Raw genomic sequence first — 15,842 nt, 5'->3', positions numbered from 1 at the left:
TGATTTATACGAATATATATTTATTCACATAGTTCTCTGGAAGTACATTTGCTGCTATCCGCTGTTCTAGATAGTGGACTAACATCGTGTCCCTCCTATCCATGTTGGACTGGACCTCTGGCTTTCCATTAGCTATAACAGTGGATGGTTTCATGTCTATTTTATATATCAATTTTATGTGAGTTTTATCAATTTATCTAGAGAATTGAGGTATTAGGTTTTCATTATCAATTGCATATTGTTATATATCTGCATCTATTGATTGCTACCAATAAATCTACCCAGCATTATCTTATTGCTTGAGTCGCATTGCCTACCTACTGAATCAGATATAAGAGTGCTCTTTCTGGTTTACCTGAGGAGGAGAGATTTTCCTCGTCTTTGTCTACCATTTGGCAAAAGATTCAGAGTAATCTTAAAAAGATGAGTGAGAGGTATAGGCGTGTGGCTGATAAGAGACGTGTGCCTGGTCCGGACCTGAATGTGGGTGATCTGGTGTGGTTGTCTACAAGAAACATTAAACTGAAGGTTCCCTCCTGGAAATTGGGTCCCAAGTTTATTGGGCCTTATAAAATCTTGTCAGTCATCAATCCTGTTGCCTTCCGTCTTGATCTTCCACGGGTTTGGAAGATACATAATGTATTTCACAGATCTCTCTTAAAACCATATGTCCAGCCCACGATACCCTCCTCTTTGCCTCCTCCTCCGATTTTGGTTGATGGCAATCTGGAGTTTGAGGTTTCCAGAATTGTGGACTCTCGCATTGTCCGCGGTTCTCTTCAGTACCTCGTTCATTGGAAGGGTTATGGTCCTGAGGAGAGAATGTGGGTTCCGGTGTCAGACATTAAAGCCACTCGCCTCATCAGGGCATTTCATAGGGCTCATCCTGAGAAGGTGGGTCCTGGGTGTCCGGAGTCCACCCGTAGAGGGGGGGGGGGTACTGTCACTACCAGAGCTTTGGGACTTTCTCACAGCTCTGCTTCTCCACCCCTGTGATGATGTCACTACTAGAGCTGGGAGGAGTTCTCACTGCTCTGTTTACTTTTGGTTTCCTTCCTCCCAGCTGTTCCTCATGCGTTTGATTTCCCTCTCTTTATATCACCCCTCCTCCCATTGTAGGGCGTGGATTATAGTTCTCATTTCAGTTGTAGCTCTTGCTTTAGTATCTTCACTTGTAGCTATCAGTTCACTGGACCTGTGTTCTGCTGCAGCAAGCACTCCAGATATTGCCAGCTGTCCTTGGATCCGTCTTCTCTGCGGCTGCAACACCTTCAGCTAAGTGTACAGACATTGTTGTGTACCTGATTATTTTCTGACTGGATCTGAGGTGGCCACGGTTCCCTCCATATACTGAGTAGGGCACCGGTGGCCGTGCCCCTTCCACTATTGTAGGGGTTACAGTGGTCATCAGTCTTAGGCACGTGGGCATGCCTCGTTCCGCCATTTGGATCCGGGCATGTGCTTTAGCAGCATAGGGAGAGCTTGAGGGTCGGACAGGGGTCACCCTTTATCCTCCCTAGTTTGGGTCCGGTCAGTAGCTCTTTTACTGTGTATACTATTGTTGCTCACATACAGCCGTGACACAGGGGTATTAAAGGTCGTCTTCCATTCATCCCCCTCCTTGATTCTTACCAGATTATATGCCCCCCTCAAATCCAAAATAGAGAACACCTTGGCATCGACAATCTTATTGAACAAATCCGGGATCAAAGGAAGGGGATAAGGATCATAGACCGTAATACGATTAAGCTCACGGAAGTCCAAACATGGCCTAAGAGTTTTATCCTTTTTCTTAACAAAGAAGAACCCTGCATCCACTGGAGATTTGGATGGTCTAATATGACCTTTAGCCAAACTCTCGGTGATATATTCTTGCATGGCTACTCTTTCGGGTTCAGAAAGATTATACAACCGAGACTTGGGCAACCTAGCTCCGGGAATAAGGTTGACGGGGCAATCATACTCCCGATGTGGAGGTAGCTCCTGGTCTCCTTTCAGAGAATACATCGGAAAAATCAGAAATAAACGAAGGTATAACTTTAGTGGTTACAACAGAAAGCGACATGCTAAGACAGTTGTCAATGCAATAATTACTCCAATCAAGAATCTGTCTCGCTTGCCAATCGATGGTAGGATTATGTTTGCTTAACCATGGTAAACCTAGCACGAAGTGAGCAGGCAGACCCTCCAGCAAAAAACAAAAAACCGCAATTAGACTTACCGGTAATTCCGTTTCCTTGAATCCACCATGACGGCCCACCTTGAGATTGACCCTTGACCTCTGTAGGGGCAGGAACACATAGAGAGTTTAAGAACCCCCCACCCCTCCACCTCCTCAGTGCTTTACAATTACCCGAAAAGGTGGAACAAAAGTAAAAGGATATTAATCCATACCCTTAAACTCCTATCTATCCTAAAGTACGTAAGTATGAAAAGATATATTCGTAAGCATATATCTCCCCTTTTTTTTTTTTTTTGGGAAGGGGAATAGTATGGGCCGTCATGGTGGATTCAAGGAAACGGAATTACCGGTAAGTCTAATTGCGGTTTTTCCATTTCATCCACCATGACGGCCCACCTTGAGACATAACAGATAACTAAAAGGGTGGGGATAACGCCTGTAAAACCCTCCGGCCGAAAAGAGTTTCATTCGAATCCGGAAGATTAAGACGGTAATGTTTTACAAAGGTATTGGTGCTTGACCAGGTTGCAGCCTTGCAAATCTGGTCAAGCGAGACTCCTCCCTTCTCAGCCCAAGAGGAGGCAGTGGCCCTAGTAGAGTGGGCCTTAACATTATCAGGACTGGGTATATTCTGGAACCTGTAACAATATCTGATGATGGATCTGATCCATCTGGCTATGGAAGACCTAGCTAGTTTCTTTCCCTTATTTTTCCCCGAAAACTGAACAAGGAGATTGCCATCAACCCTAAAATCCCTGGTATAATCCAGGTACTGGATCACTGTATCCCTGACATCTAAGAGATGTAAATTAACACTAGACCCTGAAGATTCAGATCTGGGGATGGAAGGTAGAAAGATCTCCTGTTCCCGATGGAAGGGAGAGACTACTTTTGGGAGAAAACCTGGATCGAGAGTTAAACGGATGTGATCTTGGGTGATCTGGAGGTAGGGTTCCCTACAAGAAAGGGCCTGGATCTCTCCAATACGTCTTGCTGAGGTGATAGCAATTAAAAAGGCAGTTTTTAGGGAAAGGTGTTTTAAAGAGATTTCTGATAACGGTACGAAGGGAGGTTTTGTTAGGCCTTCTAGGACTATGTTAAGGTCCCAAGCAGGAGCCCTTGATTTCAGAGAGGGTCTCAATCTTGAAACCGCTCTAAAGAACCTCCTGATCCATCTGTGGCTAGCTAGGCTGCAGTCATAAAAGGAGCTGAGAGCAGAGACCTGGACTTTCAGGGTACTAGGTCTTAGGCCCAATTCCAAGCCGCACTGTAGAAAATCCAAGATCCTATTGATGGGAGGGGAGGAGGTGTCTGGGCGCTCCACTCCTAACCAGGAACAGTATCTCTTCCAGATCTTTAGGTAGATGGCAGACGTCACATTTTTCCTACTGGCCCTTAGGGTAGATATCACTTTTTCTGAAAGACCCGTTTCTTAATGTCTCGCTCTCAGGATCCAGACTGACAGTTTGAATATCCCGGGGTCTGGATGAAGTAGAGGGCCCTGGACTAGAACATCTTTCTGGAAAGGGATTCCCCATGGATCCTCCAGCGATAGCTGTTTTAGAGTGGAGAACCAACTCCTCTTCGGCCACAAAGGGGCTATTAAGATCAGAGTAGTTGGTTCCCCTAGGAGTTTCTGGATGACCCTGGGAAGAAGAGGTATTGGGGGGAAGGCGTAGGCCAGGTTCCAATTCCAGTGTATCGATAGGGCATCGATTGCCCAGGGTCTGTCTTCCCGGTTTAGGGAGCAGAAGCATTCCACCTGCGCATTCTTTCTGGAGGCGAACAAGTCTACCTCCGGACGGCCCCATCTTTCCGAGATCTTCGGGAAGATGTCCCTGTTCAGAGACCATTCTCCTGGATCTATCGTCCTCCTGCTCAGGAAATCTGCTATCGTATTTTCGCAGCCCTTTAGGTGGATGGCGGAGAGAGATAAGACGTTCTCTTCTGCCCAGGAGAAGATTCTTCTTGCTAACGCACCCAAAGGCCGTGACCTTGTCCCTCCTTGATGTCGCAGATAGGCCACCGTTGTGGTGTTGTCGGACATTACTCTTAGGTGTTGCCCTTTTAAAAAACTCTCTCCCCTTACTAACGCCTCCAGGACTGCATACAGCTCTCTGTAGTTTGAGGATTTGACTCGTATCTCGGCTGGCCAGGAGCCCTGTAGAAGATGATCTCCAATCTTTGCACCCCAGCCTCCGAGGCTTGCGTCCGTGATAACCTGAACTGCCGGATGGTTCTGCCACTGTAGGCCTCCAAGCAGTCTTCCTCTTTCTTTCCACCAGTCTAGGTCTGTTTTTACGGCCTGCGGGATCCGGAAAGTCTTGTCCAGACTTACCTGCTTCCCGTCCCAGATGCCTAGGATCCAACTCTGGATCACCCTTGTGTGGCCTTGGCACCAGGCAACCGAAGGGATGCAGGCTGTTAGGCTTCCCAGGAGACTCATGGCCTTCCGGATGGAGCAACTGCGAGACCTCTGAAATGCTCGGATCTTTTCCACTAGAGTCGTGGCCTTGTCCTGAGGGAGGAAGGTTCTTAACAGGGATGAGTCCAGCTCCACACCCAGGAACCTTATTCTCCTGGATGGGATTAGGGTGGATTTCTTTAGATTTATGATCCAGCCGAGATTGTTTAGGAATTCCGAGAATCTTTGCGTAGCTCGGAGGTTCTCGGACTCTGTTTTGCCCAGAATCAGGAAGTCGTCGAGATATGGGATGATTGTAATTCCCTCTTGACGAAGATAGGCCACCATCTCTACTACTACCTTTGTGAAGACCCTGGGGGCCGAGGAGATACCGAAGGGAAGGGCCACATATTGAAAGTGATGGATTGATCCGTCTTGACCCTTTATAGCAAATCTTAGATACCTCTGAGAGAGATGATGAATGGGGACGTGGTAGTAGGCGTCCTTTAAATCGATCGATGTCATGAACGCCCCCTTCAGGATCAGGGGAATTATGGATGGGATTGTTTCCATCCTGAACCTCCTGTATAGAATGGACTTGTTTAGGGGTTTTAAGTTTATAATGGTGCGAAAGGATTGGTCTGGCTTTTTTATTAAAAAAAGGCTGGAATAAAACCCTCTCCTTTCCTCTGGGATAGGGACCCTTTGAATCACCCCTAGGTCCAAGAGGTCTTGGACGCCCTGCCAAATTTTTGGAAGTTCTGATCTGCGCTGGTGTGAGATGCAGAATCTTCCTGGGGGGACTGATGCGAATTCTATCTTGTAGCCCTGAGAGATTACATTTAGAACCCAGGGATTTGAAGTTACCTGTTTCCAGGAAGATAGAAAACCCATCAGTCGCCCCCCTACTCTGGCGTCACTGCTGTTTGTTTGGTCTATTTTGGGGGTTGAGTATGAAGCCTCTTCCTCTCCCTCCTTTGGGATAGCTCCATCGGCCAGTTTTCCCTTTCCCCCTGTAGGATCTCTGCTGAGGCTGGAATTGACGAAAGGGCTTCTTTTTAGAATCTTTCTCCTCTGGGAACCCCTTTTTCTTGTCTGCTGCCCCCTCTAGGATTTTATCCAAAGTGGGACCGAAGACAAATTCCCCTGAGAAGGGGATTGAGCAGAGTTTAGCCTTGGAAGCCTTGTCCCCGGACCAGGCCTTCATCCATAACGCCCGCCGGGCTGCATTAGAAAGAGCCGCATCCTTGGCTGAGAAGCGGATCGACTCTGCAGAAGCATCGGCCAGAAATGCAGTGGCGGAGCGTAGAAGAGGGAGCGAGTCTCTGATCTCTTCTCTTGGGGTTTTATTTTTCAGGTGTACGTCCAACTCCCCTAGCCATATATACATTGCTCTAGCAACAGAAGTAGCAGCGATATTAGTCTTGACCCCAAACATGGCTGATTCCCAGGATTTTTTTAGGAGCCCGTCCGCCTTTCTATCCATAGGATCGTTCAACTGTGAGGAGTCTTCAAAGGGTAGAGCGGTCTTCTTTACTACCTTAGCCACTTGTAGATCCACTTTAGGGGTCTGATTGAAAAGTTTGCATTCAGTCGGATCAAAGCAGAGCCTGTTTCTGAACTCCTTAGGAACGCCTAACCTCTTCTCCGGGTCTGACCATTCTTCCATTATCATCTCCTTTATATTTTCATTAATGGGAAGAACTATAGGGGATTTAGATCTAAGGCCCCCAAACATTTCGTCTTGTACCGTACGAGGTTTAGGGGTATCCTCGATACCCATTGTGGATCGAACTGCTCTCAGCAGCTCCTCCATTTCATCAGCGGAGAAGAAATATTTTTTATCCTCGTCCGGAATTTCCCCGTCAGACAAGGGTTCCTCATTAGGAAATTGTCTGGACGAGATGGAAGCCACTTCCACCTCCTCGCCCTCAGAGGAGGAGATAGCGGACAACTTGCGTTTCTTGGAGGGGATAGGAGTACTAGCGGGGGTTGTCAGGGTGGCTAAAGAGGACTTAATTTCGTCTGCAATAAAAGATTTCATTTCAGACAGAATATCTGGTTGTTCTTCTTTCCAAATTTCCGATGTGCAAGATTTGCACAACCTTTTTTTGTAGTTCTCAGGGAGACGCTTAGAACAAGCGCAGCATTTTAGGAGTTTGGACTTTGGCTTTGACTCCTTGCTGCCCTGGAGAGGAAACAACCAGATATGCCAATTAGAATTTCAATGTCAAAAGACTGAAATATATACCCCCCAGAAGGGGACTCACGGTACTGGCAGTAGTGGGATCAGGGCCTTCCTGGCGGGGAGCAGGTGTCTCAGACATCGCGGTGCTGCAGGCAAGAGCTGGAGGGAACCGCGGTCTACTTTCCTTTTCAAATTTTCCCGGCGTCTGACGTCATCAAGCTGCGCCTCTAGTGACGGCAAGAGCCGGTGCCACACGAGCCTATGAGAGGATGCGTGCGGCGTCCGGCCTGCCTCCTCGCCGTACCTGCTCCCCCAGCCGGTCACAAGCGCACAGCATGCAGAGGAAGAACGTCGCATACCGCACACCGCGCGCCCGCGAATCCGGCACCCCCGACTGCTTCCCTAAGGAGGGAAGGAAGTACGAGAGGTATGGGGGAGGACCACAGGCCTCAGCATAGGCCGAGACGAGGGTCCTCGATGTTCCAAGCTGGCCAGCCTTAGCCCATGCCGCGGGAGGCCAGCTGGAGAACCTGCAAAGTAAAAACTAACGATGTAATCCTCCCTGAGGAGGATCCTCTCCACGTGTTGGCCCCTGTAGGGGCAGGAAAGCACTGAGGAGGTGGAGGGGTGGGGGGTTCTTAAACTCTCTATGTGTTCCTGCCCCTACAGAGGTCAAGGGTCAATCTCAAGGTGGGCCGTCATGGTGGATGAAATGGAAAAATTGATTCTTGATGAAAATCTTCCACCTTTAAACGAATGTCCTGCACCATTTGTGATGAACATTTTTGTGTGAGTGGAGCAGAATCAATTGCAAACACTGAAATGTTTTTGTCCAACTCATACATACAGATAAACTGACCATCAACTAGGTTAATCCCTGCCCCACTGTCAATAAATACTTCAATTCCCACAGTTTTGGAGTCTAGCTCCACCTTGGCAGGAAGGAGAAATCGGGTACTACCGGCAAAAGAGAAAATTTCTCAGATTCCTCACCCACACCACCAACAGTGAGCTGACTTAACACATTTATTTTATTTTTTTCACCTTGACGTTTAACATAAGGACATGCATTAACAAAATGTCCCCCTTTTCACAGAAAAAGCACATAGTCTTATCTTAAGCCTTAATTTCTTATCACCAGGTGCAGGGGTAGCTCCCCTCAGCTGCATTGGCTCATCACCAGACATGTGCTCAAGTGTCTCTTAACCCAAAGTGTTAAAAAAGGTAGCCACCTTATATGATAGTACGTCCTGAGTGTGAGGAACCTTAGATCTCTCCCTCAAGAACCTATCAATACGTACAGTAAGGGACATAGCCGCCTCCAATGACTCTGGATATTCGTGAAATGCCAATGCGTCATTCAGGCTCTCAGATATCCCTTGACAGAATTGACTATGGAGAGCTGGATCATTCCACTCTGTATCCATAGCCCATCTTCTAAATTCAGGCAATAGTCTCTGCAGAATGCCCTCCCTGCCGTAAGCCACGCAACTTGGTCTGGGCCAGGGAAATCCGATCTGGGTCATCATAGATAATCCCTAGAGCTCTGAAAAATTAATCTACCGACCAGAGGGACTGTGATCCGGTCGGCAACGGAAAAGCCCAAGACTGAGTATCACCTTTTAGCATAGAAATTATTATACCCACTCTATGACTCTTGTCCCGCTGTCGGAAACAGCCGCCTGTGGTCTCTGGATCTGTGAGACGGACATGCGGAGGTCAGCTACCTCCAGAGACAGTCCCTGGAGTTTTACGACCAGTGCAGAAATAGGATCCATTGCCACACTGATACAAACAAAATGGTGTTTTTTTTGGGCGGTTGATAATGTCACGAATAATGGGGAGGAGAGAATGACAACAGAAAGGAAAAGACAAAGAACTAGGCCTCAGGGCTAGGGAGAGGGGAAAGGTCACCTCCTATGAAACCCCTAGAACTGGCCCTGACTCCTGTCAGTATGTATAGACCCTGAAGGTGGGAAAATACATACGCCGGAACCTAAACCCTAGGAGCCCTGAAATGCCCTAGAGGTAGTGAAAAGGATTGATACTACTGGTTTCTTCCCAGGTGAATAAACCAGCGTCTCCCTAGTAACAACAAGCACAAGGGAACAACCAAATACAAAGAGCACTACATCTTATAGAAAATGGATGAGCAGGAACACAGGTAAGGTCCACACACCAACTCTTCGAAATCCAAGCAGAGAATATCAACTGCATGGTGTGAGACCAAACTAAATAGGGAAGCAGTAATGACCACAAGCTGCACCTGACAAGAGGTGTGGTCATTACCAAACAACAACACTGAGAATTAAGAGACTGTCAGTTAACCTCACGTGCAGTCAGTCTCTCAGATCTTCTAACCTCTGTCACAGAAGGTACCATGACAGCAGAGACCTCAACATAATCCACTCTGGTTACCAGCTAGAGTTCACTACCACCCCTCCCCTGCCCAGTTTCATTACAAGGATTCCTTCTCGGTGTGTTATTTTTTTTGTCAATGAGTCAATGGAAACCAAAATCATAAATCATTTGAGGGCCAGATTTAAATCATATGTAAAAAATAAAAATCATAGGCAGATCTAATTTACTTGAATTTCATCACGACAACTCATAATGTGACTTAGTAGCATGTATTCCCCCATTTGCCTATATGCATTCCTGACAACATCTGAGCATTATCTTGATGAGACAGCAGATGATGTCCTGGGGATCTCCTCCTAAACTGAGAATAATGCATCAGTGAACTACTAGTCCGTGGCGCTAGATGGCAGCATCAAATGCACTGATACAAAATGTCCCAGACATTCTCAATTGGACTCAGGTCTAAGGATTTTGAGGGCCAGTCAATGGCATCAATGCCTTTGTCATCAGGAACTGGCTAAGGACGAACCTGGTCCTGCATAGGGAGAAACCCAGGCACCACTGCACCAGTGTAAGGTCTGACAATGTGAATTCTGTGTAAGTTTCAAAGTTTGACTTTCCTGTAGACATTTTCTACATATAGGACATTAAAATGGCTTCTCTGCTGTGTGACTTCTCTGAGGATACCCAAATTTAGCTTCAGTAAAAAAAATTCTCTCATTCTTAACATGAAAACAGCTTTGTTCCTGTGTGAATTATCTGATGATCCCTAATTTGGGCTTTAGTAATAAGACATTTTTTCACATTATGAACATGAACACGGCTTCTTCCTGTGTAAATTCTTTGATGATCTTTAAGATCAGCTTTACTAAGAAAATATTTCCCACATTCAGAATATTAATATAGGTTCTCTTCTGTGTGATTTCTCTGTTGTTAAACAAGTTTTGATTTCTGTACAAAAGATTTCCCACATTTTGAATATGAATACAGTCTCCTTTGTGACTTTTCTCACATGTAAGATTTGATTTATTAATAAAGAACTTCCCACATGTTGAACATCAAAATGTTTTCTCCTCTGTGTGACTTCTATGATGAGCCCTAAGTGTGGCTTTAGTAATGAAACATTTCCCACATTCTGAACATGAATATGGCTTCTCTCCTGTGTGATTTCTCTCATGTCTAACAATATCAGATTTTTGTGTAAAACATTTCCCACATTCTGAACATGAAAATGGCTTCTCTCCTGTGTGAATTCTCTGATGTGCAGCAAGGTGTGATTTATTTGTCAAATATTTTCCACATTCAGGGCATGAATATGGATTTTCTCCTGTGTGTGTTCTCTTGTGTATAACAAGATGTGATTTTTGTGTAAAACATTTCCCACATTCTGAACATGAATATGGCTTCTCTCCTGTGTGACTTCTATGATGTGTAACAAGATCTGATTTTTGTCTAAAACATTTCCCACATTCTGAACATGAAAATGGCTTCTCTCCTGTGTGAATTCTCTGATGTGCAGCAAGGTGTGATTTATTTGTCAAATATTTTCCACATTCAGGGCATGAATATGGATTTTCTCCTGTGTGTGTTCTCTTGTGTATAACAAGATGTGATTTTTGTGTAAAACATTTCCCACATTCTGAACATGAATACGGCTTCTCTCCTGTGTGAATTCTCTCATGTGTAACAAGATATGATTTTCGCGTAAAATATTTCCCACATTTAGAACATGAATACGGCTTCTCTCCTGTGTGACTTCTCTCATGTGTAACAAGATATGATTTTCGTGTAAAATACTTCCCACATTTCAAACATGAATACGGTTTCTCTCCTGTGTGAGTTCTCTCATGGATAACAAGATATGATTTTCGCGTGAAATATTTCCCACATTTCGGGCATGAATATGGCTTCTCTCCTGTGTGAATTCTCTCATGTCTAACAAGAGTTGATTTTTCTGTAAAACGCTTCCCACATTCTGAACATGAATACGGTTTCTCCCCTGTGTGTCTCCTTTCATGTATAACAAGATATGATTTTTCTGTAAAGCACTTTCCACATTCTGAACATGAATACGGCTTCTCTCCTGTGTGTCTTCTTTTATGTATAACAAGCTGTGATTTATCTGTAAAACATTTCCCACATTCTGGGCAGGAGTATGGCTTCTCCCCTGTGTGAATTCTTCTGTGTGTAGAAAGACCTAAGCTTTTTGTGAACTCTTTAACACAGTGAAACATTCCACCCCCTTTCTGACCTGTACTTGTGGTAGCAAACTGTGATTGGTAAGGAGAAGGTTCATCGTGATTAGGGGGATTATATGACAGATCTGTACTGTGATGTCCTGGATATACATTAAGGGTAATGAAGTTTTCTCCTGAAGAGCACTGCATGATATCTTCATCTTCTGCTTTATAATTCAGTGATAACATGAAGTTTTCCTCAGAGGGATTTTCTGTTAGGATTAAAAATACATTTAAATTTTTTTAACAACTACAAAAGCAGAAGAATTTATAATATTCCCCAGTTGCTGAAGAAAACACATGCAGTTTTTGATGTACTGTAGTTTGAGCTGCAGGTTTTTGAGCCAAAGACAGAAGTGGATCTAGCAGTAAGGGGAAACAAAAGTCATTCCTTTCGAATCCACTCCTGGCTTTAACTATAAAAAAAAACTGCATTAAAAACTGCCATAAAATCTATGTTTGCGATTACAATCATACTGTGTAAAGCTTTAAAACATATCAAAGACAAAGACCAGGATTCTGGTCTACACTCAGTCACCACATAGCTTTAACGAAACAATAGATAGAAACATATCTTCTAAAATTGACATGACAATGTGGTCTGTAAGGTGTAATGGCCGCACAGTCACCAGATCTCAGGTTTATAGACATCTGTAGGATGCAGTGGAATAGACAGAGTGAGGTCATCAATCAGAACCTGTAAAAAAAAGTCTCCAGCACCTTGTTGGATCCATTACACTAAGAATTCAGGATGCTCTAAGCAGAACGAGGTTCCTATCAAAAACAGATGCCAGTTGCCACGATGACACATTGTCGCCCTGTGATTGTGGTGCTGGACACCTATGAGAGCGTCGATGTGAGTCTGCTAGGACTGAATAGAGAATCTGACTTCCTGTCCACAAATAAGACACTGACCCAGTTTTACTAAAGTGTCTGTGCCTAAAATTTGTCTAAAAAGAGGCACAATTAATATTGGGGCAGCTAGAGTTTTCCAACTTACTTGAAAATGGGCAGGACTTATCAGAAAAAGGAGATTGGTCAAGAAGCATAATTTTGCACCTAAATTGAGCCACAATTCTGGTGTAAAATTTGATATAAAAGTAAGGCAACCAATAGTTGGTACAGAGCTACTGAGAAGGGTCTGCACGAAATGTATCTTCAGCCTGAGCCCCTGGGATAAATCTGGTGCAGGTCTAGACCATGGGCGGATTGGCCATAGACCCTACATTGAAATTTCCTGGTCAGCCAATGCCCAGGAGGCCACTTAATCCCTCCTCTTGGCCGTCAGCAAGGTACATAAAGGTCTGAAGCTCTCAGCCTTAATCTAGGAGCATCAGGCGCAGCTTCATACTGTGGGGCGGGCGAAAGTATATTGCGCTGGAATGTGGTATTTAGTTCTGCTGGGGTGGTATTTTGTCCTGCACTACGGTACTGCAGACCCCGCCTACCTCTATTGTCCCAACTTCTGTAAATTTGGACCCGTTTACAACATGGGTCCACTTTTTTTTTTTTTTTCCAGGGCCACTTTAAAGGGGTTATCCAACCCCAAATATGCCCCCCAAATGTCCGGGCCCCTCACACAGACTGTACTTACCTCGCTCCTCGGCACCTGCATCGCATCTGATGCCGGCACGGCCGCCATTGCATCTCCCAATCGCGTGGATCAGAATAAGCATCACCCGCAATGCTAGGGAGGCTCGTTCCTGTCAAGGCCTGCTTTTGGCTGCCCCTCCCCGCCGGATGTTTGATCCGTGCGATGGAGAGATAGAGTGGCGGCCAACATCAGAAGCTATGCGGGTGCCTGGGAAACGAGGTAAGTACAGTCTGTGTGAGGGGTCCGGGCATTTGGAAAGGGGGACTTTTTGAGGTTGGATAACCCCTTTAAGTTCCCAGTCCGCCCTGTGTCTAGACCAGGGGTGGGCAATTATTTTTTCGATGGGGCCACATGAGAAACTGAAAATATTTTGGAGGGCCGGGCCAAAAGGCTAAACTCAATACTGCATAAAATCAATTGTATTTCTTTATAAAAAGCAGTAAATATCATTGTTGGACAACTGGTACGAGTACTTGTTATAGTTAAACAATGAAAAAGTGAGGTTGCCTTACAAGAAAAAAATTTAAATTTATTAAACAAAATTTCCCAAAACAATGAACATTTTTCACTATTTGTGACTCATATTAGTGAAAGCCATTGTCCCCCTGTGAATCCAGCCATTGTCCCCTGTGAATCCAGCCATTGTCCCCCTGTGAATCCAGCCATTGTCCCCCTGTGAATCCAGCCATTGTCCCCCTGTGAATCCAGCCATTGTCCCCCTGTGAATCCAGCCATTGTCCCCCTGTGAATCCAGCTATTGTCCCCCTGTGAATCCAGCCATTGTCCCCCTGTGAATCCAGCCATTGTCCCCCTGTGAATCCAGCCATTGTCCCCCTGTGAATCCAGCCATTGTCCCACTGTGAATCCAGCCATTGTCCCCATGTGAATCCAGCCATTGTCCCCTGTGAATCCAGCCATTGTCCCCCTGTGAATCCAGCCATTGTCCAATGTGAATCCAGCCATTGTCCCCTGTGAATCCAGCCATTGTCCCCTGTGAATCCAGCCATTGTCCCCTTGTGTACAGAACACCCCCCCGGCCCCCCATCATATACAGAACACCCCCCCCCCTTACAATAGTACACACCCCTCCCCCCCCCCCCCCTTGCCTTTAGAAACGTAATGCTCAGAGATGATCAGCCATGTGTTAGTCACACTGACTACACACAGCACAGGGGGAGGCGGCCGCAGCTTCATGCTTGTCGGCTCTGTGACTGTCAGTGTCAGACAGTCACAGCCGATACTATGAGAGCCGCGGGCGCTGCGCTGTTACAGAGAAGGGAATAATTGCGGCCGGCCGGGTCCCGGGTACGGCTCGCACGAGGCACCCCCCCCCCCTGCTGTGTCTTACCTAGACAGTACTGCCGCTGACGCTGCCTCCCTGCCACCGCGCCATGCCACACGCAGCACGCCGAGTCGGAAGTCCTCTTCATTCGCGGAGGAGGGGTATCGTTGCTTGGCACGCCTCTGGCTCCGCCCGGGGGCCGGATTAAAAGGTCCGCCGGGCCGTATACGGCCCGCGGGCCGTAGTTTGCCCAGGTCTGGTCTAGACCATCAGTCTAAGGTTACGTCATCCATGGAATCAGTAAATCTGGGTAGCTGTGTCAGAGTGTCGGTCACATGACACTGCTTAGGACCCGAACAGTCCAACTCAAGCCACCAGTAATTAAACTGAGTTTGCTCAAATCCCAGCCATTAGTGCAGATGGAAATGCTACAAAAACTGAAGCTAATGCGAGTGCATGACAGGAAGAGCTGGGAAAATATTTCTATGCGTAGTCACAGCTCCCTCGCTCCTGCAATGCACATAACGCGGGATCACTGCCCAGAGTGCTACTTTACTAGAGCTCTAAGGTGGAGACTCTCCTGAAGAAACCTCCAAAGTCACTTTTTCCATTCATGATTCCATACCTGTGGTGACATCTCCTGGAACGTTCTCCTCCACCTCACTCTTACACGGGGGATCGCCCATCATTTGCTCTTCTTCATCCTCCACTTTAATATCAGTCAGATCTTCCCCCTGATTTGTCATCTGTAACAATTCAGGACAATACAGCAGACAGGTGGGAAATCTAACAGATCCACAGAAGAGACCCCCACAATCTATGACCCCTCTATGACTGCAGGACCCCCTATATAGATGTGTATAGGGCTCAGCTCCATCTACCTGAGGGTTCTCTGGGAGCTTCTCCTCTGGACAGTCCTGGGAATACAGAGGACGGGGACATCTCTCGGGGGGATTTCTCCTCCTGGATCCATCTGTGGAGACACAAGCACACAGTGACTGCATACATGGCCTCCATTACATCTCACTGCACACACGTGTATACACTGCACATGACGGCTCTTACCCTGTGATATAAGAGGCTGGTGCTCCTCCGTTACATGTCACTGCAGACATGTGTACACACTGCACATGACGGCTCTTACCTTGTGATATAAGAGGCTGGTGCTCCTCCATTACATGTCACTGCACACACGTGTATACACTGCACATGACGGCTCTTACCTTGTGATATAAGAGGCTGGTGCTCCTCCATTACATGTCACTGCACACACGTGTATACACTGCACATGACGGGTCCTACCTTGTGATATTAGAGGCTGGTGCTCCTCCATTACATGTCACTGCACACACGTGTATACACTGCACATGATGGGTCTTACCTTGTGATATAAGAGGCTGGTGCTCCTCCATTACATGTCACTGCACACACATGTATACACTGCACATGACGGCTCTTACCTTGTGATATAAGAGGCTGGTGCTCCTCCATTACATGTCACTGCACACACGTGTATACACTGCACATGACGGCTCTTACCTTGTAATATAAGAGGCTGGTGCTCCTCCATTACATGTCACTGCACACACGTGTA

The 15,842-nt window shown here is 46.2% G+C and overlaps 1 protein-coding gene across 1 annotated transcript; it reads right to left on the bottom strand.

The window, feature by feature from the left end:
- Positions 1-9,042: 9,042 nt before the first annotated feature.
- Positions 9,043-14,924, bottom strand: LOC120991966 (zinc finger protein OZF-like). The gene is made up of 2 exons (XM_040420725.1): positions 14,874-14,924; positions 9,043-11,584 (listed from the first exon to the last, which is right to left on the bottom strand). Exon 2 carries the CDS (start codon positions 11,559-11,561, stop codon positions 10,194-10,196), a length of 1,368 nt encoding a protein of 455 aa, XP_040276659.1. The 5' UTR covers positions 11,562-11,584; positions 14,874-14,924; the 3' UTR covers positions 9,043-10,193.
- Between the last annotated feature and the right edge of the window lie 918 nt (positions 14,925-15,842).

The sequence above is a fragment of the Bufo bufo genome, chromosome 2 (assembly GCF_905171765.1).
Source record: "Bufo bufo chromosome 2, aBufBuf1.1, whole genome shotgun sequence".
In the NCBI taxonomy this organism is placed as follows: domain Eukaryota; kingdom Metazoa; phylum Chordata; class Amphibia; order Anura; family Bufonidae; genus Bufo; species Bufo bufo.
The sequence above is the reverse complement of the archived record's forward strand: the minus strand, read 5'-3'. Positions and strand labels throughout refer to the sequence as shown.